The following is a 27621-nucleotide window of genomic DNA, read 5'->3' as shown; positions in this document are numbered from 1 at the left end:
GGCAAATAAATTTAATTATGTGCAAGGCTTAGACAGTAATTATGTGTTCAGGGAGAACTTCAGAAGTGCAAGGGTCATCTCACAAGATATGAGCTGAAACCAACCTTGGACCAAAGTATATCCTTGAGTATTTACCAAATGAAAAGACTTTACTTAATTAGCTCTTGAGGACACAAAGCCACCAGACAGTTCAAATAAGAAGCCTGGGCCCTGGACGTAAGGCTGAGGAGGCAATAAAGAAGAGAAACCAACTTGTTCTTTAATTTGGCAGCAAGCCTAACTCTCTCAACTCCTTCTGGCCAGCTTCAGCTTTTTCAAATCTAACCTAACATAAATTAACATTAAAAAACATCTAGAAAAGTTTCAGAGACAATATACTTATGGTGAAGGACCTTTGCGCCTGTTACAATTTAGTTTTAAGCTTTAAGAAACTCAGCCATTTGGCAGCACTTAACAAGAAGAAATTATTTAGGTGCCTATGTGGCATGGATTGAGGTGACATATTACTTAGGAGTTTATTTACTCCCAACTATTTTTAAAATCAAAAGTTACCATAAAAAGATGATGACAATTCTGTATCCAATTTCTAGACAACTGCCTTCTTTGCAGAATTTCCTGAGTAATGGTGTTACATGTCATACCCTCATAAGCATGATTTACTCTTTGGCTGACAACAGATTTAAGTCTGTCTCAGCTTCCAATATTAACACTTAATTTATACAAAAATTATTCAGAAATTCTAAAAAGCATATCCTGACATCTTTCAGAAGAGAAAATCAAAGTAATCTCATAGGTTTCCACAAAAGATGAATCATAACTCTTATGACTTTGGCATTCCTAAGTGATTAGACTGGGAAAAATCATGACTCACTTATGCACTCACCCAAATAAATGCTCTGGATATAGATGGACACAGACATACACGTATAGACTTATACATCTGAGTTTTCACCCTAGCCGTTGAAGTTATAGTTCTTATTTCCTCCTAGTGTTAATGACAGGGCAATTAACAACATTCAAGTATAGGTTTCTGATCATTTCAACACTTTCCTTTTCGAATGATAATGGAAGTAATACATCACAAGACAAAGTAAAGGCGCTTATTATTCATCAGATATTACGAGTGATCTGGGTCTCCACTTTCCTACCTATCTATTCTTGAATATGGTTTTATCTGTCAATAAATAAAGTGATAAACACAAATGCTAAGGCACAATTTAGGTCAGAACACATGAGCTTATAGTGAGCTCCACAGCTTTTCCTGATAACTGAACAATCCAAACTTTTTTTTTAAATACTGAGGACTGAACCCAGGGTCTTTTCACTGAGTTATGTATCTGTCTCTTTATCTATTTATTTACTTTTTAAATTTTGAGATAAGGACTCACTAAACTGCCCTGGCTAGACTTGAACTTGTAATCCTCCTGCTTCAGCCTCCCAGAGTGGGGGGTGTGGGAATTACCATCTATATATGAGCTAGTGACCTAAAAGTGAAAAAGTCTAATTATGCATTACAAATTCCTGAGTCACTCTGTCCTCACAATTTCATGCTTTAAATAAAATTGGCCAAAGAAAATGCACAAGTGACTCAGTATGACTTAGTGTTTCCAAACCAGGAAAAGGAAGTACTTTCAGTGTTTGAGATAACATATTTCTGTAATTTGGAAAATAAACATTTCCTATTCAGTTATTCCTAGGGGGACAAAAGGGAGAGCAGAAGAAGAGGAGGAGAAAGGGGGAAATAGTGTTTTTAGAACAGTATTTGGTGTTTGTGCCACCTCAGTATTCTGTGCAGGAGTTGGAACATACCTCAGCAAATTTTACGAAAAAACACTCATAAAAATTTTTATATCTGTTGAACAATTTGAAGACAACAATATATAACAACCATTCCTACCATCTTGTCTAGTGAAACTCTGTATCATTTCTAATTTTTTTGTTGTGTTTTTATTTTTTATTCTCTTTAATGGTTTGACGTATCTTGCTTTCTTAATCTGAGTAACTTCACTGAAGATGAAGATAACAATATGTAATGTAACAACCTCTGTTAATTCCTGTCATTTTGTTCTGAAACGCTGTATCATTTTTATTGTTTTGTTTTGTTTTTGTCTATGTTGTTGGTATTTTGCTTCTGTTTTTTATTATTATTATTTTCTTTAAAATAAAATATTTTCTTTAAAAAGTGTTGCAATTTATAACAAAAACAAGAGGAATAGCTTACTGCATTTCCATAAATTCAGTGACACAGAATGGTATATTTCAGGTTGATACATAAAATAAATCTTGGGTCTCTAAACTAAATTAATTTATTTCAACATGCATAAATTATTTTTCTTCTCAAATGAAAATAGTATATATATGTTTTCCTGATAGAAAAATGAGTAGATTTTGTTCTAGCACCATGTGTACATAACCCCAGGGTTATCTCCTTTATTTAAAATGTATTTTATACACTTTTGTAGGTACCCAGGTTACTAACGGATAGCCAAGAGAAGCATTTTAATCTGTCAGGTATGGACTCACACATAACCCACGAAGTGACACGATGAACAGCCAAGGCATGAATAAGAGTTTCATCACAACTGTCCATGTTACCATGTGTCAGCTGCAAACGTATCATTCAAGCCTGTGTTCCATACCTGGCTATTAGGTTGTTAATTACGGGGACAAAATACTATCTCCACACGAGATATGTGCACATGTCTACTAGTTCAGTTCATAATCACTACAGTTTTCAGGCAGGTATATTATTCCCATTTGACAGATGAAAACACAGTTGTTGAAAATATTTTCTGTACCTAAAATCTCCCCCACACCTTGAGCAGGAACTATACTGATTAATGGGACTCTGCCAACACACACACACACAGACACCCAGTCCACACTTGGATTTTTACTTTCTTGTTTTGAGTTACAGGGATTGGTAAATCTTTTCATATTGCAGAGAACTGCAATTTATATTTGTAAAATTTTACAAAAATTATTCTTAAACTATTTGGGGATTGCTACTCTAGTTGTCAGATAAATGTACCATATAATTAAAAATTATTTCAGTCTGAATAGCATGCATATAATACAACTGGAATGATTTTGTTTATATTTAACACTTGATAATAATAGAATTTCAGCTTGTCTTGAAAGAAATATATATTTCTTATTCACATTTGACACTGCTGTCTGAGCCATACCAAGTCAGTTTCACTAAAGAGTAAACAGCATTCTTTTATTTTTACAGGCTTTGTTAATCCCTAACAGAAAATTTACCCTATTTTCGTTCTGTTTTCTGTTAGGGCAAACTTTATGTTTTGATATTAAACGCTACCAGGATTTCTTTTTAAAGCTAAATTTCTTTCCCAAATGAGCTCACATTTGCCTTTTAGCACTGGCACTTTCAGTCCAGTTTCTCTTTAAAATTCTTCTCCCGCCCCCTACCTTTTTTTTTCTTCCAGAAGTGACTAATCTTCCTGTTATTCTACTCTGTCAGTTTTTCCCCTGCTATTCTTTTCATGTTGCATAATGTTTGCTTTTCACCATCTCCTTTTAGAATTTTACTACGGTCTCCTTGGTGTTAGCCTTCCGCTTTCACCAGATTAAAATAGTCAATATTTATGTATTCACAAACATTTTGGTCAACTTTTGTGCTATACAGACGAAGCCATTTCCTCAAGTCAAAAATTCCACTAATCTTTCTGTGGACATAAATAAATACCCATTTGTTGATCTTCAAAGTTAAATTCAGTCTAATCCTTAAGAGCTACCAGAGGTCACAATTAAAAGACTTGGCTTTTTTTTCCCCTCCTTTCGAATTTCCTGATAAGGTACTCCAGCACAGCAAACAGAATACCACTCCTTTTACAGATCGCTTTCTCCCTAGCAGTTCACTGTAACATCATAAAACAGGTTATCATAGGTTTATGAGCACAATATAAAGCTTTCCTTATTCTTTAGTTTGCAACTGTAAAATAAACTTTATACTAAAATTTGACTTCTGCCTAAATTTCAAGAATTACAACTGCTATATTACAGTATCTGAACATGAGTAACAGGAGCTGAATTTCTGTTCTACAGAAAACATCTAGAAGACTTTTAAATTGGAAATAATACCTTCTAAAATCCACAAGAGAGAATCACATGACTAACAAAACAACAGCATAAATCCTCACCCTAGGTTGATATAGTTTATTTCTTAGTGAATTCAATATTGTCAGTATTATAAATATTATATTATAGTTATAGGATCCATGGATAAAAGGAAGTCTTACTAGTTCAATTTACACTGGTATCCATACAAGAAGGTGTTCACAGCTTTCAAAAATTATACATTTCCTAAAATCCAAAACACCTTTGAAAATACTGACAAAACACAGTGTAGAAGACAATGACTGTAAAATTTTACCCTTAGTTTCTGAAAATAGAAGTCAAATAAATTTAAAATTCTTATTATTAAAACAGCACAAGAACTTCTCATTTACTTTGTCTTATGAAGATTCTCTTTTTTCCCTGTAATTCTTACCTTCTTCAAAGTAAGTGAATAAACTAAAACTTCCTTTATTGTCACACACAGCCTTAGACAGATGATGTTTCTTGAGGTCCACCTGGACAACTGAGCTTCCAAATGCCCTCACTGTCATTTTAGATATAAAGGTTAAGAAAACTAAAGTCAGCTGAAATACTAATACTTAAAAGATATACCATATAAAGCCAAATAGTATAGTAAGTTAAACAAAAATCATGTATAGCCTGTTTTCTTTATAAAATTACATCACAAGCAGAAAACAATTTATTCTGTGAGAAAGGTAGGACTTATGTCTACATCCTCAGCACAGTACTTGACAAAAAAAGATGAACAATAAGTATCTTCTGACTGAATACATTCAATCATACAGAAGCATATTTACGATAAGAAAAAAACTCCTGGCACCATGAGAAATGTTATTAAAATTAATACATGAGTTAAATATTAGAATGATCAAGTCAAAGAATTCTCCCAAAAGTATTTTTCATTTATTAGAATACTGTGAACATATGTATAAATTTATTTATACCTTACATTGGAAGTTAGTATCTGATTCTAAAACACATTATCCATTTTCCCTACTTTTTCAACATAAATTATATTTTGGAGTTGCCAAATTGTACTAAAGAATATTTCCTTACAGAATTTCTGGCAATGAATGTAAGAGAAATGATATAATTAAAAGTCATCACTTCACAATCCCCCTCCCCCAAAAAAACATGCTACAAACTGATCCACAATGGCTGTTTGGGAGGCTGACACAGAAGAATCTCAAGTTCAAAACCAGCCGGGGCAACTTAGCAAGATCTAGTCTCAAAATAAAAGACAAGAAGGGATAGGATACGGCTCAGTGGCAAGGTCCTTGACAAGCATGAGCAATGCCCTGGGTTCAATTCCTACTACTAGTAAGAAAAGGAAGATCAGCAATGCAGTAAAAACCTTTGGGTCCAACCCTGGTACACAAGTCACAGGGGATGACCCACACTGACTTGAATTTATGATAGATTTTAGCAACGTGATAAATGGGGATAAATGAAATTGTACTCTCTTATTATGATGTAATAAAAAGGACACAGAACCTTTTAAAAGTCTGTCCTCATCAAATAATAATCAACAACATTAATCCAACTTTAATTTGTAGTTTACAGAAAAGTTAATGAAAGAGGAAAATAAATGACTCTACAGAGAAGCAGTGAGCTAAATTCAGAAATTTTCAAGATAATAATTTGATTTTTTTTAACAAAGGTATAAGAAGAAAGCAAAGAATTATTTAAAGTAAAATACTCTTTTAAAACGTAACATCCAAACAGAATATGCAGGTTTTGTTTAGATGATGACCTGAAAAACACACTTATACAAAATACATGCTATCTTTTTCCTTTGTAGAAAAAGTTCAATAGTGAGTAATGATACAATTTTATCAATTTTAATATTTGGAAATGGAGTTATATTTAAAACAAGTTCTTATCTCTTTGGGACACTACTGAAACATTTATATAGGTAAAATAATAAGGTAGGTGAAACTTTTTTTTAACACTTCTGGGACAAAAGGTATGTAGAAAGTCATGAAACAAAATGGGTAAAATATTGATTGATGCATACATCAATGTATACATACAAAATGTCAGTTAAAGAAGAGACCTAGAATTGCAGAAGCAATCCCAGGCACTAATAACAAAGCAGGAAGCGTGACAATACCTGACTTCAAGTTATATCACAACACTACAGTGATAAAAATGACATGTTATTGGCACAAAAACAGACAAGTAGATCACCAGGACAAAATAAAGGATGTAGAAACAACACCAGACATATGGAGCTACTTCATGTTTGACAAAAGGATCAAAAATATACAATGGAAGAAAGCCTATTTAGCAAATGGTGCTGGGACAACTGGCTATCCATACGCCAAAGTCTGAAGCTTGAGCCATATCTTTCACCATATACTAAACTAGAAGCAAAATGGACCAAGGGTCTAAATATTAAAGCAGAAACACTTAACCTCCTGGAAGATAAAATAGATAAAACTCTTGAAGTCATTCTGGTCTGCAAGGACTTTCTGAATAGAACTGCAATTGCACAAGAAATAACAGCAAGAATCAACAAATAGGATTACATCAAATTTAAAAAGCTTCTACACAGCAAAGGAAACAACCGAGTTAAGAAGTAACCTCCAGAAAAGGAAAAAAAGTTTTACCACCTATATCTCGGACAGATAATCAATATCCAGAATATAAAAGAACTTTTAAAAAGGGGCTGGGGGTTTAGCTCAGCAGCACAGCACCTGCCTGGCAAGCGCAAGGTCGCGAGTTTGATTCCCAGTACCAGAAAACGAAACAAAACAAAAAAAAAGAACTAAAAAAATTGGAGCCCTCAGAGTAAAATATCCATTCAAAAATGGGCAACTACAATAAATAGACACTTCTTAGAAGTACAAATGATCATCAATAAATACACTAAAAATATTCATCACTTGTCGTTAGAGAAATGCAGCTGGAAACACTGAGATTCCTACTTCCTCCAGAGAGAATGGCAATCATCAAGAAATCAAATAATAACAAATGCTGGCATGGCTGTGGTATAATAAGAGCACTTCTACATCCATGATAGAAATGTAAGCTAGTACAACTACTATGGAAGTTTCTCAAAAATCTAACAATAGAAATTTCATTTGATCCACGTATTCCCCTTTGAGGTATCTTCCTAAAAGAGATAAATCATATTACAGTGATATATTCATACCAAAGTTTACATTGCCTAAGTAATACAGTATTATAACACTTCATATAACATTTATATTGAGTTTAAGTACTATAAAGAATCCAGAGACTAGTATACAGGAGGAAGCACATAGTTTATATGCAAACACAACAATTTGTGTGTGCGCGTGTGTGTGCGTGTGTGTGAAGATCAAACCCATAAATGACCTACATTCCCAGACCTTTTTACTTTTGATTTGAAACAGGGTCTTCTTGCCAAATTGCCCTGCTGCCTTTAAATTGTCATCCTTACGTCTCAGCCTCTACACCAGCTGAGCTTAAAAGCACTCAACACTATTTTATATAAAGAATCTGAGCACCTGAAGACTATGGTATCCATGAAGAGCAGGAAGAGAAGTCCTGGAAATACCTCCACGGATGGTATGACTCAATTAATCACAGAGATTAATTGAGGGGGTGACTCAATTAATGCACAGAGAAATAAGAGGTAGCATTATCTGAATTCTCATAGTACACCTGGGCATTATGCTTATACATTGAGATAAGAACATCTCTTCTTCCACCTCATATCAAGCCCAGGTAAGTACTATTATCCCTGTATTACAGATAACAACACCATCGTAGAGAAGGGCTAAGTAACTTACTGAGTCAATCAGCTGGCAAGTGGTATAGTGGATGATGTTTCAGTATTTCCAACAAGGCAGGAAGGAAATATCTGGAAATAAAACTCAACATGGCTACTCCACGTAGAGCTTTCTTAAAGGACAGAGAACACTACAGTGAGTGCAGATAAGGTTTTTGTGACTGGCTCTCTGGAGAAGAACAGGCCACTGGGTCATAGTATTTGTCAGTTTCCGTGGTGTAAATACTCTTCTTGTACCCAATTTTAAGCTACCAACAATATATCACTGAATCTTATGAGCCAATTCCTGCATACACAGGCAGAGAGTTAAATTATTAGGTGAGGAAGAAGATCCTGTAAATCAAAGAGGAAGTGCAACTGCTATCTCTGTTATTTACAGGACACTATACAAATAATAGTCAATTTACATTTGCAATTAATAAACTCCTAAGGAGAATAATGTACTCTGTGAAAGGAAATCATGATGAACAAGTACTTCAGAAGTTCTTGAAGGAAGTACACAGTTTCTACCAATGATGGTTGACATTTAAAAAGTATTTTTTAAATGTGATTAATGAACTGTGATTAGTAAGTGATTTCCCACTAAACTACTCTGCCCTCAGGGAGGACATGAGGATTTACTTCTAAATAGAGAAGTTAAAAATGAAAGTACAGTTAAAAGAAACTTTTGATACAGGTCAGGAGTAGACACTGCAAACAAATCCAGGGGGATTATATTTGTACGTTCTGTGTTTTTAAACCATATGCAACATAAAAGGTACTGAATGAATATTGGTAAGGGAAAATGAAACAAAGCCAATCATAGAAACCATTCTTCACTTGTGTATACCCCTTTAATTTATCAACATTTAATGAACATATATATACAGATGTTTGTACAAAAGGAAGCTCAAGCTATATTTACTCTGTAGCTTTAGAAACATTGTGTTATGCACATAAAAAGCATTCAGTAAATAGTAAATAAGTTTAATAAATTTATACATATATAAAAGGACATTAGAATTAATATACTGATTATATCACTTTATAAAGTTCCTTTATCATTTAATGTATCCAATGAGTAAGTATACATAGATAAATTTTAAATTATACATAGCATCTTTTACATGGAATGCAAAGACAATGATAAAAGAGAAGCAACCAGTAATCCACAAAGCAAAAAAGACAAATTCTATGCAAATTTGCTTAGACATAACGTAAAAATACTAGGTCCTATTTTTGGTATGTAGCACATCCCTTGCTGATTTGTTACTGAATCTAGCTGTCAAGAACCCAAATCCTATGACTTAATAGGCGTCATAAAAGAAATGCAACTCATTAGCACTGTCTTATTTTTATTAAATCTTTATGTGAAAGGTGCTTTTGAGTCTTATTAGAATCTAAACCTGTTGCTTTCTGGTGTTCTTCTTGTCTCAATGGTAGAGCACAGAAATCATCTACTTAGTCAATTTAACTATTGATTTCTACTTGTAATGCTTATAAATGGCAGAAAAATGTCACTTTTTCAGTCCACTGCCTTAGGGAGAAAAACTCACGGAATTAGTGATTAAAGATGAAAAAAAGAATCAATCAACAATAGTATTGCCTACTATGTAAAAGAACCAATTTTATTACTTCACTAAATTGACAGTTTTTCCAGCCCAAGACTGAGAATAGTTTTTTTTAAAAAAAAACTTTGTGATTTTGTGATATAATTAAAACTGAAAACAGACTGAAGCCAAATGACTACATATTTCTACACAGGTTACTGTTCATGTATTTGACACTACCTTTCAAATAGGTGACTGTATTAATGTTTAATGAAAATATATGACCTAATTTACAACTATAATGACTAGTTTTTGTTTAATCTTAGGGATGGGGACAAGGAAGATTTTTGCATTGGTCAGGAGCTACTATTTCTGATGATATTCCATATACCATCCCACCTAAATTACACACAAGTGATGTTTATTGAAAGCCTACGATGTGGTAGTTCTATGCGTAGGCGGTATTCATAGATGACTAAGACATAGCCTTTGTTTAAAAGCTTCCAAAAACCTAACAAAAATCTATAATAGCAGCATGGCAGAGTTTTAATGTATTTCCTCCTGTCACTGTGTTTGAATGCAGTAAAATAACATACGACAATGTTTTATTTTTTCAGTTTTATTTTAAATTTCTATACTATAGTGATACCACTTGACTTTTCTAAAATAAAAATGAACAGGCTGTAGGTTAGGAACCAAGAGATTCTTTTAGTAGAAAAAGAAAAAAACAAAAACAAAAACAGAAAACTAGTAAGTCCAGATTTTATTTGTTTTTTTTTTTTTTTTTTTTTTTTTTTTTTGGTTTTTCTCCGGTACCGGGAACCGAACTCACGACCTTGCGCTTGCCAGGCAGGCGCTTTTGCCGCTGAGCTAAATCCCCAGCCCCAAGTCCAGATTTTAAAAAGAAAGAACAACAAAAACAAAAAATCCTCAGGGCAAAACAAGTAACACAATTTCTTCCAGTTTGAGAGCAGATCTGATTATATTTTCTTTTGAAATTAATATGCCACCGTATCCAATACAAATAAGCAAAAAGACTGAAATACACAAAGGCAGAGTTACTGACACCAAATCCCTAAAATTTTTGATGATGAAGAATGGGCTACCAGGTTCAAACTGCTATCTGGTGAGCATTTCAAGTATTTCCCAACTTGTAAGACTAGAAAATTAGACTAGCCTTGTAATTAACAATCACCATGGTGTACCAAGGTCTCCCCTACTATGCTTATCTGTTTTAAGCAACCGAAGAACAAAAGGCTCACTGCTGAAGACATGAAGTACTGCTGCTGCAAAGGGCAGATACTCTAAAAAGTCTGAATTTTTAAACAATTATTATAAGGCATCTCATCTCTGAAAATGCATGCTATTTTCAGAATAGCAGGTCAAATCTAAAATAATGGAGCAGCGAAACTTATTTTGAAGTAGATGACTTTTACAAATTATGGTGCTCCTTCAATGCAGCCAGTAAGGCTCAGTAAATAGCATATCTCAATGTTGAAGTAGTGACTCAGCATTTTTTGTGGCTTAGCATTTGTTACTAGCTACAGACCTAATTACTCCACTCTACCCTTAATGAGGCTGAAGTACTAAAATTTAATCCCTCCTGATGATCCTTCTTCAAAGTGGATAAATGTAGGTTTCTCCTCAATTAAATACTTAATTGCTAGTACTACTGCAACCAACACATAATCTGGAAGACGTTTTTTATTCTCTAGAACTTTTCAGTGTTTTCAAATGTAGCTTTTATCATACAGTTCCTAAAATTTGTTGGAGGAAAAAAATAATCATCAGCTTAATAATTTGCAGAACATATGTATTCATGCTTTTTGGAAGTTGGGAATCTCTTTTCCACCTCAGCTTGAAGATCTGCAACACTATGGAACAGTCATACTTGGAAGATAAAATGTAGACTCTTCTAAAATTACAGTGTGGATAAATTTAGTGTAACAAAGGAAAATGAATCTCTCTACAAAAGACTTTCTCTTGGTTAGTGTCATTAGTTCTATGCTGAAAACAATAATAATTACAGTACTGCTGGTTTCCAGAATGCTCGTCTCATAATGAACACTAACACTAAACAAAGCTTTTCTCAAGAGTCAGAAAAGAAAAAAAAATGACAGCTCTATTATTTCAGTAGTATTATTTCTCCTTCTACAACCTTTAAAGAGTAAATAATTATTCCATGTGAAAGCCAAATACTTTCCCAGGGAAGCACTCTTATGAACAGGGAGTTAATACTGTTACCAAAATAACCATATATCATGCCTCTACAAAGACTAATTCAAGATTCCTCACTGAGATGTGGGCTGTATATGTGCAGATGGCCATTGTATCAGGAAGTCTGACCAGATATCCATGTGCTGCCTGCATAAGATCACATACAAAATATGGCATGAGTCCAAATAAAGGCTTGCTGCAGAAATTTACACTAATGAAATATAAACAATCCATCACTGTGCCTGTTCAATTAAAAGGATGAATCTTACCATAATAAAAGGTGCTAGATTCCTTTGAGAAAAATTTATGAGTAGCTATATACTGTTATTCAACAAATGTCCCATTACATAACAAGAAATTCTCTAATAGTGAATTTAAAAAATCAGCTCAGAGCCGGGCTTGGTGGTGCACACCTGTAATCCCAGCACTCAGGAGACTGAGGCAGGAGGATCACTGCTAAGTTTGAGGCCAGCTTGGGCTACAAAGTGAATTCAAGACCAGCCGGAACTTCATAGTGAGATCCTGTCACACACACAAAAAAATCAGCTCATAATTGTTGGTGACGGTCAGGAAGGAACATTCTTTTAAATCCACTAAACACTTCATGCCAAGGATATATGAAACATCATAAATACAAAGGTTATTAATATAAGTTTCCCATTCCTAAGGAGTTTATGAACTACAGGAGGAAAATACAAAAACTGATTTTAAAATCCAACATGATTTATTCTATAATACTTAAAAGGTAAGGAACTGGAGAAAATGAAAATACTTCACTTCCTGAATAATGTCTCACGTGGTGACCACAGGACATGAAGAACTTTTACAAATAACAAAGAACTAAACTCTTCTCTCAAGTGCAACCATAGGCTGTCCACAGGGGACAGAGTTTGCAAAAATCAAAAGAACATTCTGTAAAAATCAACTGGCCATATAGAATTTAAAAAGGTAGTTACTTTAAATTTTAAATCTTAATTCTGTCCTGCACATTAAGAAATGTTATAATTGATGATACATATGCATGTCTTTTTTGAGAATCTATTGTTAAAGAGCAAAACATGGTATAAATCTTTAATGCCACCAGTAAGCAAGGATCAGAACAGTGAAGAACGCCTGGTGTGGTGGTGCACGCCTGTAATAGCACTTGGGAGGCTGAGGCAGGAGGATCATTGCAAGTTCGAGACCAGCCTGGGCTACAAAGTGAGTTTAAGGCCAGCCTGAACTGCATAGTGAGACCCTGTCTTAAAAACAAAAACAAAAACAGTGAAGAAAGTTTTTCACTTAGACTCTAATAGCTATTTTCACCTGTCAGGTGTGTCAGTATCCTATTTTCATGCAATGAAAACAGCATATTTTAGCTTTTTTCTTTGACTTATCAAATACAGCAGTCATATTTTAAAAGCCCAGGTGAACTGAGATCTTTATGAATATGATTAATCCCTATCCTTACCAATCCTGTCTCCTAATCTGTAAATTGTGTGTTACGGCATGACATCATCTCTAAAGCTTATTGTAAGTGCAATTCCAACACTCCTTGGACCACTAGAGTTCAATGCAGAAAGTGGCAAAGAAAGAAGAGGCCCTTAAACATTACATGAAAAACCTTTTAAATTGTAAAGAAAAAATCTTAAATGAAAGCAGAATTGTCAATTTTCCAATGGAACTAAATTTACTAAGTTTTTGCCCTTACATTTTTATAAAGCTTTAATCATTTGGGGCTTTGAGTATTCAGTGATTTGCCTCTATATCCATTACCCTAGGTACACTAGAAAAACCCTGAGTGGGACCACAACTTCATCTTGATTCTTTTTCAGATCCCTTCAGAATGCTGGAGGCTCTTCCAATAGGGCAAAGAAAAACAAAGTTACTAGGTTATATTACAAGTTTTAAATAGTAACCTGTTACTGACAAATCACAATAATCAGGAGAATTTAACTAGCCAGAATATTATAATTTAAGAGCTGGCTGTAGCCTGTAAAAGACTTCATGGAGTTGTTGTTGTTGTTTTTTTGTTTTTTTTTTTTTGTAGAAATGTATATTGATTTTATTTCTGCTTTTCAAATTGACATAATAGCTGGTCATGGCTTAGAAATGAGATTTGCAGCCTGTCCTTCCAAAGATCTATGCAGTAATGATAAACCCAGCAGTTTGAATCCATCAAGCTCACACTAAGCACTATGTCTCTGGGTGAATATTTGCTGCTGGACAATGCATCTTTTCAAACTACAACAGAATCTCTAAACTCACAAATGATTTTCTATCAATCAAGTGTTATTTTAATTCAAATGTAGTTCTGAACCACATAGGAGAATAAATCTGCAGTAATTTTATAAATCTAAAACACTTTAGGTTTACTCTGATGCAATTTTACTTATGCTACTGGAATTAAGAAAACAGTTCAAAAAATAAAATCTAATTCCAACATGACAGTTGAAATAAAACTTTTAGTGGTGCTACACAATTTTTTACTGAATTTCAAGGCAACATTCCTGAAATAATCTGGAAAACATTAAGCAGTATCATTTCAAAGAGACCTGTCATAAGATTGACACATTTTAGTGATCAAATCACTGTCAGAATACATGGACCTTGGGATTTCCTTTTTCTTCCAGTAGTAACCTGTTTTTCTCTAGGACCATTATTAAGGAAATATATTTTTCAGCTAGTCATAAGAATATGACTTCCTTAGAAACTCTTTCCTTTGTACTATTAAACACTCTGGAAAATTGCTGGCTTGACTCATTCATGCTGTCAAAATATACTACAGGCTAAGGCTGACCATTAATCTTCTCTGTTTCCTAAAACAACACACATAATTTATGTATGACGTTCTAAAGAAACATCTTTGCGGAGTGTTAGAGCTACTTTCATGAGTTGCTATTTTGCAACACTATGTCCACACTAGCCAATCTATCTTTTTACTATCTCTGAGGATATCATGTTATATAAGAAACCTTTTGTACCATTTTTTTGTTATGAAAAAATAAAGCTTCATAACAAAGTAATAAGAGAATAGTAAGTTATTATACTGTGTATCGTTATCTTCACAATAGTTACCTAAAGTACAAGGCATAAACCAAAAAGATTCTTACAAAAAAGAAACAAATAGATAACACAAAATTTTCAGATTGATTAGAAATTCAAGGAGAAGATATTAGAGTTATGCAGTGATAATTTAGCATGGAGTTATCTGGAATAATAAAATATGTAAAAACATGAAAATCTTTATAAAAATAGAACAGTTAAAAAGTCACACCAGGTGGTGATTGGAAATTTACATTCTTTTGAAAAACTTTTGAGAATTTTTAAATTCTCAAAATGAAAGATTTGCATTAAATGGAGACCTGCTAGTGCTCACTACAATTAGCATATTTCAAGTTCCATTTTGAAGAATGAGGCGACAAAAGTCATAGGAAATGGTCTTACAAAAGAAAAATTTTTGAGTCAGACAGTGGAGACACTAATGAGACAATTATTTTACCTTCTCTCCATTAATAAGAAATTACTAAGTAGGTGAGAAGGCTATTTTGTTTTTAAAATTTACACACAGAGCCAGTAAGAAAAGATAACCTATATGAAAACCTAGAGGTTGTGAAAATTTCCAGATGGTTTTACCTTTAGGAGATAAATACACCTTCTACATAGACTGGGAAGTCATGGCAAAAATACTAGGTTCCCTGAACCACTCAGTAGTATTAAAGTAATGGTTGTTAAGCAGGTACACACAGCTTTTACGAAATATATCTGGTAATTCAGTTGGCTTAGAGATTCCAATGAAGTAAGTCTAGGTGGTAGGGTGACAGTGGAGTAGGAGAACAAATATAGTTTTCCATTTCTCTTTTGCTTTGCACAGGAAACCCGGAAAAGTACCGAGACACTGCTCACCACACTGTGGGCATGCCATGTAAGCTGCTGACTGACATGGAATAAAGTGGATCTTACTGTTGGCGTGGCTGATTACTAGGCAAGGGAAAGGTGTGGATCTAGTAGGGATTTTTAACAAAGTGGTGCAACTGGCCCTGTCTCTCTCACACTTTACTTCCAAAGCTGCCCTTGCATACTTTTATCATTAAAATTCTGAAATGAGAGGCCTTTTGAGGCAAGCATTTGAATACGCACTGCAAAAAAAAATTGATCATAATGGCTTATGTTTCCTCATTCTTCAAAATCCATATGCTAGCAAAATAAACCACAGATAGAAAAGGTTTCAAATCAAAAAGCCCTGGGAGGGATTAATCAATCCATCTTGAAACAAAAACATTTTTTAAAAAATCAAACAAAACTAAGGACCATAACATGACCAAAAAGAATTAATAAGGAACACGTTCACTAACATAGGAAGAATTCTCATTATGTTTTGATATTTTTACTAATACAGTATTTCCCTAAGAAGTGTACACATGTGTATGAGTGTGTGCATATGTGTGTGCGAGACAGCAAGCAGGAAAATAGGTGTAAGACTGTGTTTTCACTGCTGATATTATCTATAGAAACGTGTTGGCTGAAAAATGTTTCTTTAACTCTGGTTTGGCTCCTACCTTGGAACTGATGGGAAATACAAACTTTTCCGTGGATTGCAGCCAAACACGCTGCTAAAACAAAAGGTAACATTCATTAGCAGATCAGGGCACCATGATCTCATTTTGAAGGCTGGTTTTCATACATCCACTGTGAAGTGCCTAAAGTTTGGAAACTCAAACTATCAATGTCATATACCAAGTAAACAGCCTTACCTCAAATATTTTTACATGAAAAAATGTTTAAAACTATGAAATATGAAACAAAAAAGACAAAAATTAAGAAGATTCATTTGATTCTTAACTTCATACTTTAGTTTAATTTTCCCTCTGCAACCACCTCAAAATCTGAGTACCAACAGACATGTGTGTTACTCCTTTGTTACTCCTACTGATAAATCCAATCAGTAGTTTCAATATGCAACTATTTATAACTATACATGAGTTCTCAATATAACATGAACATTTAATAGTTTTACCTTATCTTTTCAAAGCAATATGGTGGGGAGGAGGTTCTAGATTTTATGGTTGTACTAACTACCCACCAATTCTCTACTTAATTCCAGGAAGGTCTTACTGCACCATTTTGACAACTCCCAAGAAGCTGAAAATAACCTTTATGTTCAATGCCATTAGAGGTCCTCTTGCACTTCCTCCTAATGGTTTCTCAACATGTTACAAAACTAAAATAGCCAACTCAAACAATTAACAAACTATCTCCTTTGAATACTTATTTCATCCAATCTAACATAATATCATTAATTCACTGGCACAATCAACATATCATGGCATAGAATGGGAATAATCCATAATCATAACAAGAAGGCAGTGGCCTGGCTCAGTACATTAAACAGTGAATGTATAACACATATTCGGGATTAGAATATAACAATATTTATAGGAACTGTGGAGGAAAATCCAGACATAGACATAGGAAATGAATAACAGGCTATATTATTTCTAAAGAACCAATGAAATTGGGGCTTTGTTTTACTTTTCTCTTACTTGCTGAAAAAAAGTACATTACTTTCCTACTTCTAAACAGGCTGAAAGTCCCAAACTTGTGAGTCAGGTAAATGCCTTTAAATATTTTAGAACAAAAGGACCATTTCAAAAGGCTAAATTGGGTCCCTATCATCTCAGTGTTAGGGAAAGGAAAAAATGAGGATGTGATAAAGTATCATAGATTTGGGTACTTTAGTTATAACTTTGAGAAAGGAGGTAGGTACTTTACTTGAGAAGGTTTATGTAGGTATAAAAAGAAGAACATATAAAATTGTGAAAAAAATAGACTTTAAGATTTAACCTTCTACTCTATGCAGTGATTTATTGCATAAGCATCAATGTTATTTTGGAAAAGATTTAGGTGAGTCTCTTAACAAACTTTATATAAATAAATGAGCATTTTAAGTATCATATGTGATTTATTGTAGACCAACATAAAGCTAAGGAGACATTAGTTTTTTTTTTTTTTTTTTTTTTGGTTTTTCTCCGGTACCAGGAACCGAACTCACGACCTTGCGCTTGCCAGGCAAGCGCTTTTGCCGCTGAGCTAAATCCCCAGCCCCAGGAGACATTAGTTTTAAATGAAATTAAATTTGGAGCAGATGGTTATAACTACTTTTCCTTTCATGTATAACTGCATTTATTAAATGGATTTTAGGCACAGACAATAATATAAATACTGAATTATTCTGCAAATACTAGCCCACACTAGCTTGAAGTGATAAACATGTAAGAGTTAATGGGGTTATTTTCCCGTGAGTGGAAACAGGAAAGTAAATAAACAAGTATGTGATAGTGCACAATTATACACACCCTAGAAAAAGTATTAAAGTTACTAGCTGGCATGAACTCACTAGAAAGTCCTTTGGAGTCAACTAATGCATAGATATCTATAGTGCAATATACAAAATGACTAGTCACATGTATTCTAACCTAGGGCAAAGTTCCTCTAATAAGGGGTAACTTAGATTGAATTCCAGTACTCAGACACAAGCAATATTAATGGCTATCATTTATAGGGTATTTACCCTGAGCAAAAGAGCAATAATTGATTTATCTAGAGCAAATATTGGACTCATCAGACACAGAACGGTAACTAGCACATTGTTTCTCTTATATGAGAAAACCAAAATAAAAGTAATTTAAAGTGAAAAATAAAAATCTAGAAAACAGGAAGTTAGACTTTGTGGATTAGGAAGGGGACCTATGGATAGGAGAGATGGGGAGATTGGAGGGAGGGAAGGGGAAGTAAAAACGATGAAGATGCAATATGTACATGTACTAATTCCCCAAGAGGAATGTAATTATGCATTACAAACATATACTAATATAAGATTACAGAAAAAGAGAAGAAAGCGCCTGCCTGGCAAGCGCAAGGTCGTGAGTTCGGTTCCTGGTACCGGAGAAAAACCAGAAAAAGAGAAGAAATCATCTTTTGGGGAGGTTAAGCGACTGTCACAATGTCATTAGGAGTCCTGTAGAAGTAAACACAGACTCAGCTAAATCTCCTGTGTGTGTGTGTGTGTGTGTGTAGACTACATTATGTATGCATATGGCTTAGTGCAATCTCTCTAAAGATCCTATTTTGATTAAAATTCTAAAGGTGACATGGGGACTTAGTGAAGATGACTAGTAGTCATATTCTCATTATTCTTAGCACCAATAATTAACTGCTAAAATAGTTTTCATTGTAAATATCATCTCAAGGAAAAGAATATGGAGGTCAATCTAGATACTCATGAAACACCAAAAAAATAGTTAAGAAGAAAAGCTAAAAAAGCTAAAACAAACTAACAACAACAAAAATGCCCTAAGAAATGAAATCAAAGGACAAGGTGTTAACAGCACTGACTTTTCCCTGTGATCAATTTGGCTGTGGAAACAAAGTAAGTTTGAATTACATACTAAGTTTGAAACAGTGCAGCAATTTTATAAAAAATTTTTAATTAGTTCTTTCACTGAACTTACACTTTTCAAAAAATGGCTAAAAAGTAACTGTTGCTACTCTTTTTAGGAAAGAATCCCTGGTTGTACGACTACTGGCATTGAAGTTTTCTGTTCCTTTATCCAAGATAAAATTAACCAAATTAACTGGTCTGTGGTAATTATGCATTTTTCATAGCACATGTTAAATCACACAATGAACAGTAATATTTTAGTGGTATCTCTTAAAAGGCCAGGATTATAATTTAAACTACTATTTATTAAATACCCAATAAGCCCAGAAATTTCACATTCACATTTCTTTTAGGATGAGCGTGCTCTTTGTGCCATACCTTGAACAAAATGTAATCAATAGTTATTTACATGATCATTATTATTTCAACTGCATATAGAGCAAAAGTCTTAAAAACAATATGAGATACTTTTTAAAACATCATTAATATTCATGTATCATGTAAAAAGTTTTTCTACTTACTGGATTTAAGTATTTCAGCATTATTAGCATAGTAAGTAAATACTACACGCATAGAAAAATTAACTACTAAAATTTTACTTCCATTTTATTTTATTTTATTTTATTTTGTGATAGGCTCTCACTTTGTAGTTCAGGTTGGTCTTAAACTCACTATATGGCCTAGATCCCTTGAACTCACAGTAATCCTCCTACCTCAGCCTGCTGAGTGTTGGGGTTACAGAAATATGTCACCACACCCAGCTCTCCTAGCTAAGTTTTAAAATAAATATTAGAAATCCTAAGTACATAATGGTAACATACAATAAGAAGATATGTAACAGGAAGTAATTATCAAAGCAGCATATAGTTTCATCTAAATTTGATCTTCTTACAGTATAACTTAAAAAGACTTAAAAGTTTGTAAGTACATATTTTTGTTTCCAGTATTATTATAAATGCCAATAAAACTCACAAAACAAGAATGAAATCTTGGCCACATGCAAAATATCTTTGCATGGTTTATGGAATAGATATTGATACTGCTACTTCTGTGAATAACAGGCATTGTATTTCAAGCAAAGGAAACAAAAATCCCACAAAGATAGTTATGAAATGAAACACCTTCTGATCTTATGCCCTTATGCTTCACTCCCAAGCATTCTCTTAGAAGCCCAAAGCTCTGATGGTTGTGTATGTGTGTGTGCGTGTGTGTGAATCAGAACATTCTGTTATGATTTATTACATTTGTTCTCAGTGTGTGACACAAATTTTTAAATTCAACTTGACATGAGATTTAGACTGTACAGTGTCAGGTTAACATAAATTTCACATCCAAAATGAGAAAAATTTTATTAGCAATTATTAACGGATGGTTCTCCAAATAAAGAAAAATGTTAATGCACATGTGTTTAAAAGTACTGCCTCCTTAAACTCAACAAAATACCCAAATATGTATACTCAAATACACAGATGTACTAATAATTAAAATATTATATTTTTGTTTGCACAAGATCATGATACAGTACTTCACAGTATTATTAGCTCAAAGAGGTTAAACAACATAGAGGCTGCAAGCATCAACTATGAAGACAGACTGCCTATGTTGGATCTCAGGTCAAATACTTCCTGTGTAACCTGGTACAGCCAATTTAATTTGCATATTAACATTTCATATAATCAATACATGATGATCTAATCAGAAGAGTGAAATTAAACAATTCCATGTGTGCTAGCTGAAAATCAACTTAATTCATGTTTACCTCACTGAATTTAGAATTTCATAATGGGCCTAGTACAAATCTCTTACCATACAGAAATTCTAATACATGTAACTATAACTGGTATTTACTGCCCTTCCTACATAGACTAAAGGTCTATAGTTCTATTTCATAACAAAATTCTCCTGTACATGTGAAGATATTTAATGCCTACTTGTGATTTGTATGAGCCCATTTGTGTTCTATTGGGACATATTAAAACTCATAACTAAAAAAGTTTAGAACAATATTTTATTATTTTATAGTCATTTTTATCTTCATTGTAGTTTTCACAATCTTGTGAGCTCATAATAACCATTTATCTATCAACAACCAAAAAGGAAAAAACTTTTTATACATCCTTACATCAGGATTGCCTATTGCAGTATCTGGCATACAGGAGGTAATGAATGAATGGTAGAAAAGAGAAGAAAAATAGATTCTTTTCTTACAGTTTAGATATAGAGTGGTTTATACTTTAAATTTTAATTTTGTTAAATTCCTTAATTGAAACTTTAACACCAAAATGTATATTTCTCATGAAAATCTGTCTTCTAGCATTATTTATCCTTAATAGGAACTACAGAAGCCATGAGGAGCCAATAACAATACAAGAAACAAAGTAATAATTTCATACTTATTTTGTATTTCTTACACACTTTGTATTTCTTTACACACTTAAGCCAATATAGTGCATGATATACATTAAGCTACTAAACTTTAATCATAACTTAAAAGGCATTAGAGGAGCTAGTTAAGTAGCTCCCACCATAAAAACATTTGCAATATGGGTGACTCGTTTTTAATATGGATAATGGCTCTAGTTCATCAGAGTTTAAATTTGGTTTTTGTTTTTAATATTTTGGGTTTTCTTATGTGGACATTTGCTTTCAACTTATTACTTTGCTATGATTCATGAGAAGCAATGTCTGGCAGTAAAAGCTCATAATAGTGAAAAAAACTTCAACAAATAAAACCATGATGATAATCTTTTTCTCATGGTTAGCTTTAGATTTCATTAGTCTCTACTTAGCTGTGAAGAGATATAAGATGAGAAGATAGCTCATTCAGATCACAGATCTCTCATAACAAGCTTTTTTATACAAATAATGAATTCATTACGTATTTCTTCATGGTTCATTTCTTGGTTGCCTCCCTTAAAAGAGAACTGTTTTATGAAAAACAATGTCATCTACCAAAGAGGAGTTTTATTTCAGGCACAATAAATTTGGCTCTGTTTTTCTCTACTCCTTCTTCCCTTGTTAAAATTTGGCCCACTTTGTAAACTAACATACTTTTGTTATAAAAGCTGCCTGTGCTTTGGAGATGTTACTAGACTTATCTTCAGTCTATGAATGATTTTAGAATATTAGATGAGCAAAGATATCTCAAAGGAAATTATCGTCTCATGCAGTAACATGGAAAAGAATGAATTACAGATGTAATTTATCCATCACAAGCAGATCCTAAACACTGATTATGTCTGTACTTGTGCAGAAAATTGCAAATGTTAGAAAAGCATCTCAGCTTTTCTAACTTTAATTTTACATGTTTTACTTTGTATAATTTACTATCAACTATTAACTGCAGATGCTTCTTGCCTTATTTGAGGACAGCCTGGACTTAAGTATAAATGATTCTGTAATTCAGATACCTAAGCACTAAGTCTGGATTCCATTCCAAAAGATAAATTCTAACTTAAGATACTGAGGCATACAGAGTGTATGCGCGTGGCGGGGGGCTCTTAGATCTTAATAGTTGAACCTCAAACTCACATTAACATAGACAAAAATCTAAATATTGTTACAAAAAGTCAGGCAGCTTCAGCAGAATTCTCTTGGGTCTAAAATTGTGATTTGGGTTAAAATATAGGCTGTTCCCTAATGCCAGGGATGACCCAGGACAGCGGCCTTAGCCTAATGGTCTGTGGCTACGGAAACTCTCTTAGTGGAGATTCCTTCCAGCTCTTCTGCCTCCATCTGTGGTCTTAGAATTAGTATTTGTGAGAGGGAAGAAAGAGAAAAAGAAAAGACAAACCGCCAGAGCATTCTGCCTTCCCTTCCTCTAGCTCCTCTTCCACCAATCCTTCTGTTTCTGTTGAGACATTCCCCCTCCAAAACTCCTTCGCTGCTGCCTCCTAACACACCTCTCCTCTTGTTGTTAGCAACCAGCTCCTAAGGAATGGGCTTTTAATATCTCCCTTACACACCAAAGTTTGAAACAGAATTTTTACATCGAATTCTCTCAATTGTTAAATCCTCCACCCTTATCACTTCCTAAATGTCTCTCTTCCCATATCTGGGTCTTTCTTACTGACCCCCTTGATGATACTATGATAAAATTGCCAGGAAGCAAAAACAAAACATTTCCTTTTGAGCTTCATATTTTTCTCTATTTCTCTACTGCTGCTAGTAATTACAAAGCAACAGCACCAAAACAACCACACCTTAAAAATTTCAGAAAGTGAATACCACAGTTCATCAGACTCAGGACCAAAAAGTTGTATATTCCCAAAAAAAGCAGGGCGAATCCTTACAGAGAAAGGAGGATGCATCTTGGAAAACCTATCAGTAAAGAAGCCTTCACACCCTGGGGGCTGGGCCCACAGAAAGCTCTAGACTGCAGCCTCTCTCTCCACACCCATCTCTATTCTTTGCTTCTGCTGAGCCATGCCGTAGGATATAAGAGCAGACTACAGCTGAAGTTGGGGAAATCTGTACAGGTTAGAAGATGTTTGGGAAAAGCCACTTCCCCCACACAAGGTGCAGATGAATTACTGAAACCTAAACTGAAGCATAAAATATATCTTCCCCTATATTAGGCCAGGTTGAATTACTGAAACTTAAACTGAAACATAAAATATATCTTCCCACAGGAACAGCTTGACAAAAGCAGTTGAGGTCAGTAAGGCAGTAGTACTTAAGATTATGATAAAACTGGTACTCAGAATACTTTTGTAGAGCCTCTTGTAATTAATAACCAGAATTTTCACAGTACTACTTACTCTAGGCTACAACTCAACCATCTTGTATTATTATTTTTTAATATACTGAAAAGCCACTATTTACTTTAATCAGCGGCTACTTAAGTAAGATGATTAATTTAAAATATTTTTCCCATATGGTTGCAAATTTTAGAACAGATAAAGAATATTTGAAGGTTGGTACCAGTGTTCTTAACACTATCCTATATTTACTTGTTGATTCATTTGTTGATTTAAAATATACTTACTTCTGAGCACTTACTGTTTTAGACTCTGTGCTATAAATTTGTATTAGATATTCATTTTTATCCTTAACCACTTTGATTTCTTTGCTGAATCCTTATAATTTGTACACGTAGGTTTAAAAGCAATGTCTTAGAACACAGTATTTAAAAGTGCAGGTGTGACATCAGTTTACCAGGCTTAAAGTCCAGACTTTAGTAGCTGATCAAACTGAGCCACTGCCCGGCTTTTCTGTATTTCACTATGTCCATCTGTGAAGTGGAAGTAGCAGCAGTAACTATCTCAAAGAGCTGTTGTTAGGACTAAATATTATCAAACATAAAAAGCACTGAAAAGATTGACAGAAATAGAATAATGGTCAATATATAACAACTTATTACAGGAAATTAAAAAGTCTATTTTAGAAAAGGAAATTAGAGTAACTACACAATCTTTTGTCATATAAAATCATTTGAAACCTGTTTTATGCAGGTATTACTGTTACATTCAAGTTATAAATATGTAACTAGATATATAAATATGTATTGCACTAGGAAAATAAAAAATGAAGCTGTTGTATTTTTCTATATAAGTAAAAACCAATTCATTTGTGATATGCTAGGCTTAAACAGCCAAGACAAGCAAAATGGTAACAGGTTTGTCAAGAAAAAAAGACACATTTCTCTTCAGAAGTGGTCTCCCCTCAATTAGCCTCATACCTGGGTGCTTTCCAAGGATATCTGATAGCTTTCTGTAAAGGAAAAAACCTTCTAAATTTTTTATTCTATTGACCACATGCCAAAATGTCCATTCTCCTTTTCCATCTTACCTACCAGAGGCCTGTTTTTAATCGGGACAATAGCTGAATGACTACCATTCCCAGAAATCCTGATGCCAATATCAACCAGTGAAAAGGCAAGGAAAGTTACTGGGTAAAACTCAGAGGACCTCTGTTAAAAGGATACTGGCCAGAGTGGCATATGGATTCTTGTCCCTTCCTTTTCCTGCTCTCTAGGATAGAGGTATGGCAGCAGCTGCCACAGTGGACATCTTACAATTGTGAAGTAATCCGAAATTTGGAAGTCCTGTACTCCTCAGGAACTAAGGATGAAAGAACCTGAGTTCTGATGACTACAGAGTCAACAAACAGGCCTACACAGCTGCCTAAAATATAAAGCCCTAATTTGTTTATGCCAAATGCTGGAAAGGGGGAAGTGTCAATGCTGAATGTAATTCTTCACAAATAAAATGCCTAGACCATTTCTGAGTAAAATGTTCTGAAACCGGGCCATTAAGCAAGCTGGAAAGATCTCAGAAGTAACAAGAAATACATAGATTAAAGACCACCCAGGCTCAAAGATATCTAAGAAAGACTGTTAATCAAATTATACTATATAAGGTTATATAGTTTATGGTCAGTAAGTTTCAAAACTCAAACTCTTGTTGTACAGAAAGTCCTATCTCTAACAAGAAATGCAAATTTATCTTAAAGTGGAAATCATTTGAAAATGTTTCTAAAGAGTAGGGATGATGCTATCGGTGGATGTGCATGTAGTATTTTCATAAGAAAAATATTATTAGACAAAAGTACTTTTGTTTGTCTCGTGTAGTCTGAGTAAAGAAGAAGCTCTCACTAGAATGTCATTCACAGTGAAATTCACAGAGAAATTATAATAATCTATTATACTTCAAATAACAAAGAATTTCTATCAAACCTTTCCAGTTGCTTCTACTTATGTCTCTGCATGCTAATGTGAGTGTTAAGTCAAAGGCAATCTATTTAGTTACTCATTTCTACTGACTCTCATCATTTTTGGCCTCACTGCCAGTACAGAAAACTGTTACCCTACCTAAAATCACAGAATTGTGATTCTGCTAAAGTTTTTTTTTAAAGGCTAAAATTTTCCTCAATAGAATCTCTCTATAACAAAATAAAAAGCTTTGTCTAAGTCTGTGGGAAGGCAGAGCTATTGCTCAGCATGAAAAGTAATGGATTAGCGATGTTGGTAGCTGAAATCCTCCCCTTACCCTTAGCAAGGAAAGTGACAGGTTAAGCTTCCCGAAGTAGGTCTCTAGGTGTCTATGTTAGGTCTGATAAACATTAAATGTCTCACCTCTTACATGAATTGGGTATGTGTCACACAATTCTCTAACGGGAGATTTATCCCACACTGAATGGACTGTTAAGTAATAGTCTTATACACGAAACTGTTGTGAGGCTTTGCAACAGAATTGGAATTTTCAGTAATTTTACATGTCTGAGTTACAGCTAAACTTTGAACCTAATTTTTAAGTACAATATTGCCTTAGATCAGTTTTTAGTGAAGCAAGGTTTGATGAGAAAAAGAAAATAAGATGCAGCGTATCAAAATCTTAGGAAAGGAAACAAAATAACTAGTCCTAGAATTAGCGTTTTAAATGGTTTAATGCAAAACATGTCTTGAAATTTGTTCCATCATTTAAAAAAACCTTTATTCACTTAAAAATCTTTTCAAAGACTTTCTATCAGAACATAAATAGGCATCTGAATACAGCTATTAGTATTACCAAAGCAGGTACAGCCTTTGAGAATTTCATTAAAGAAAAATTCATGTCGGAGTTGATGATATCCTGGCATATTTACTGGGAAAACTTCACAAAGTTGTGAAGTAATGCTTCAGGAATACAATTTGAACTTGGCTATCAAACACACTGATGCACATGTTATTCCTTATACAATAGCTCACCTTCAAAGATACTAGGGAAAAACAAGGAACTTCTATGTCAGTCTGTCACTGAAAGACACATTGAATACATGCATGTAGAGTTACACATAAATGTGATATAATCTACCAAAACCTGAACATACTAAGAAATGCCATTAGCCAAACCAAACAAAAATAAACTCTTAGTAAAAGACACTCCATTTAGGAAACTACTAGGTTAAAATGTTAATTCAAAATTGGATGATTTATCTGAACTTGCAGATATTTTGCCAGGATTTAGCAGTTATACTTGTTTTAAATATATGATAAAGTATATACTGGTGCAACAAAGGCAATTTCTGGGTTGAAGACATCCTCTACTAATAACGGGAGGTATTCTAAAATGCAATTATGAATACCTTTGGGACCACTTTATCACCTTCATATACAATCTAATTCATATGTGAGCATCCAGAGACTTGCTTTACCTTACTGAGTCTTTTAGTTGCTTGTTTACCATGTATACCCATCTGAACTCTCTAAGACCAGATTTGCACACTCTATATATTTTGCTAAGTCTTCAGAGGCATTGTAAAAGTGCTCACTCAATCCCTTGAGTCCATGACACTTTGCAGCATATTTAAATCTCGAATATATCTATGATAAATTTTATCAATGGATACACACACACACACATAACTGTAAGTACTTTTATATATAATAATGAAATTAAAGTTGAGTTGTTCTAAATGCATTTCCTTAATTTGATAAGAGAATAATCTATTAAAGTTGTCTCCCTCCCTCATCCAAAAATGGGTATCTGAAAAAGATTGTTCAGGGGCTGGGGATTTAGCTCAGCGGCAAAAGCGCCTGCCTGGCAAGCACAAGGTCATGAGTTCGGTTCCCGGTACCGGAGAAAAACCAAAAAAAA

The 27621-nt window shown here is 33.9% G+C and overlaps 1 protein-coding gene across 17 annotated transcripts in view; it reads right to left on the bottom strand.

Moving 5' to 3' along the window:
• The window catches only part of Mbnl1 (muscleblind-like splicing regulator 1), a 200261-nt gene that overhangs the window by 114210 nt on the left and 58430 nt on the right, over positions 1–27621 (bottom strand). For 10 of the 17 annotated variants that reach the window (XR_001235772.1, XM_013518604.1, XM_013518605.1 and 7 more), the window contains exon 3: positions 16164–16217. The exons of the other annotated variants lie outside the window; for them this stretch is intronic. Coding sequence is in view for 9 of the 10 variants with exons in the window: in XM_013518604.1 (XP_013374058.1) it covers positions 16164–16217 (54 nt within the window). In the remaining variant the exon portion in view is untranslated. The remainder of the gene's footprint in view (positions 1–16163; positions 16218–27621) is intronic. 17 annotated transcript variants of the gene reach the window in all.

This window comes from Chinchilla lanigera, unplaced genomic scaffold (genome assembly GCF_000276665.1).
Source record: "Chinchilla lanigera isolate Chin_1 unplaced genomic scaffold, ChiLan1.0 scaffold00047, whole genome shotgun sequence".
NCBI classification, from domain to species: domain Eukaryota; kingdom Metazoa; phylum Chordata; class Mammalia; order Rodentia; family Chinchillidae; genus Chinchilla; species Chinchilla lanigera.
This window is presented reverse-complemented; position numbering and strand designations above follow the sequence as displayed.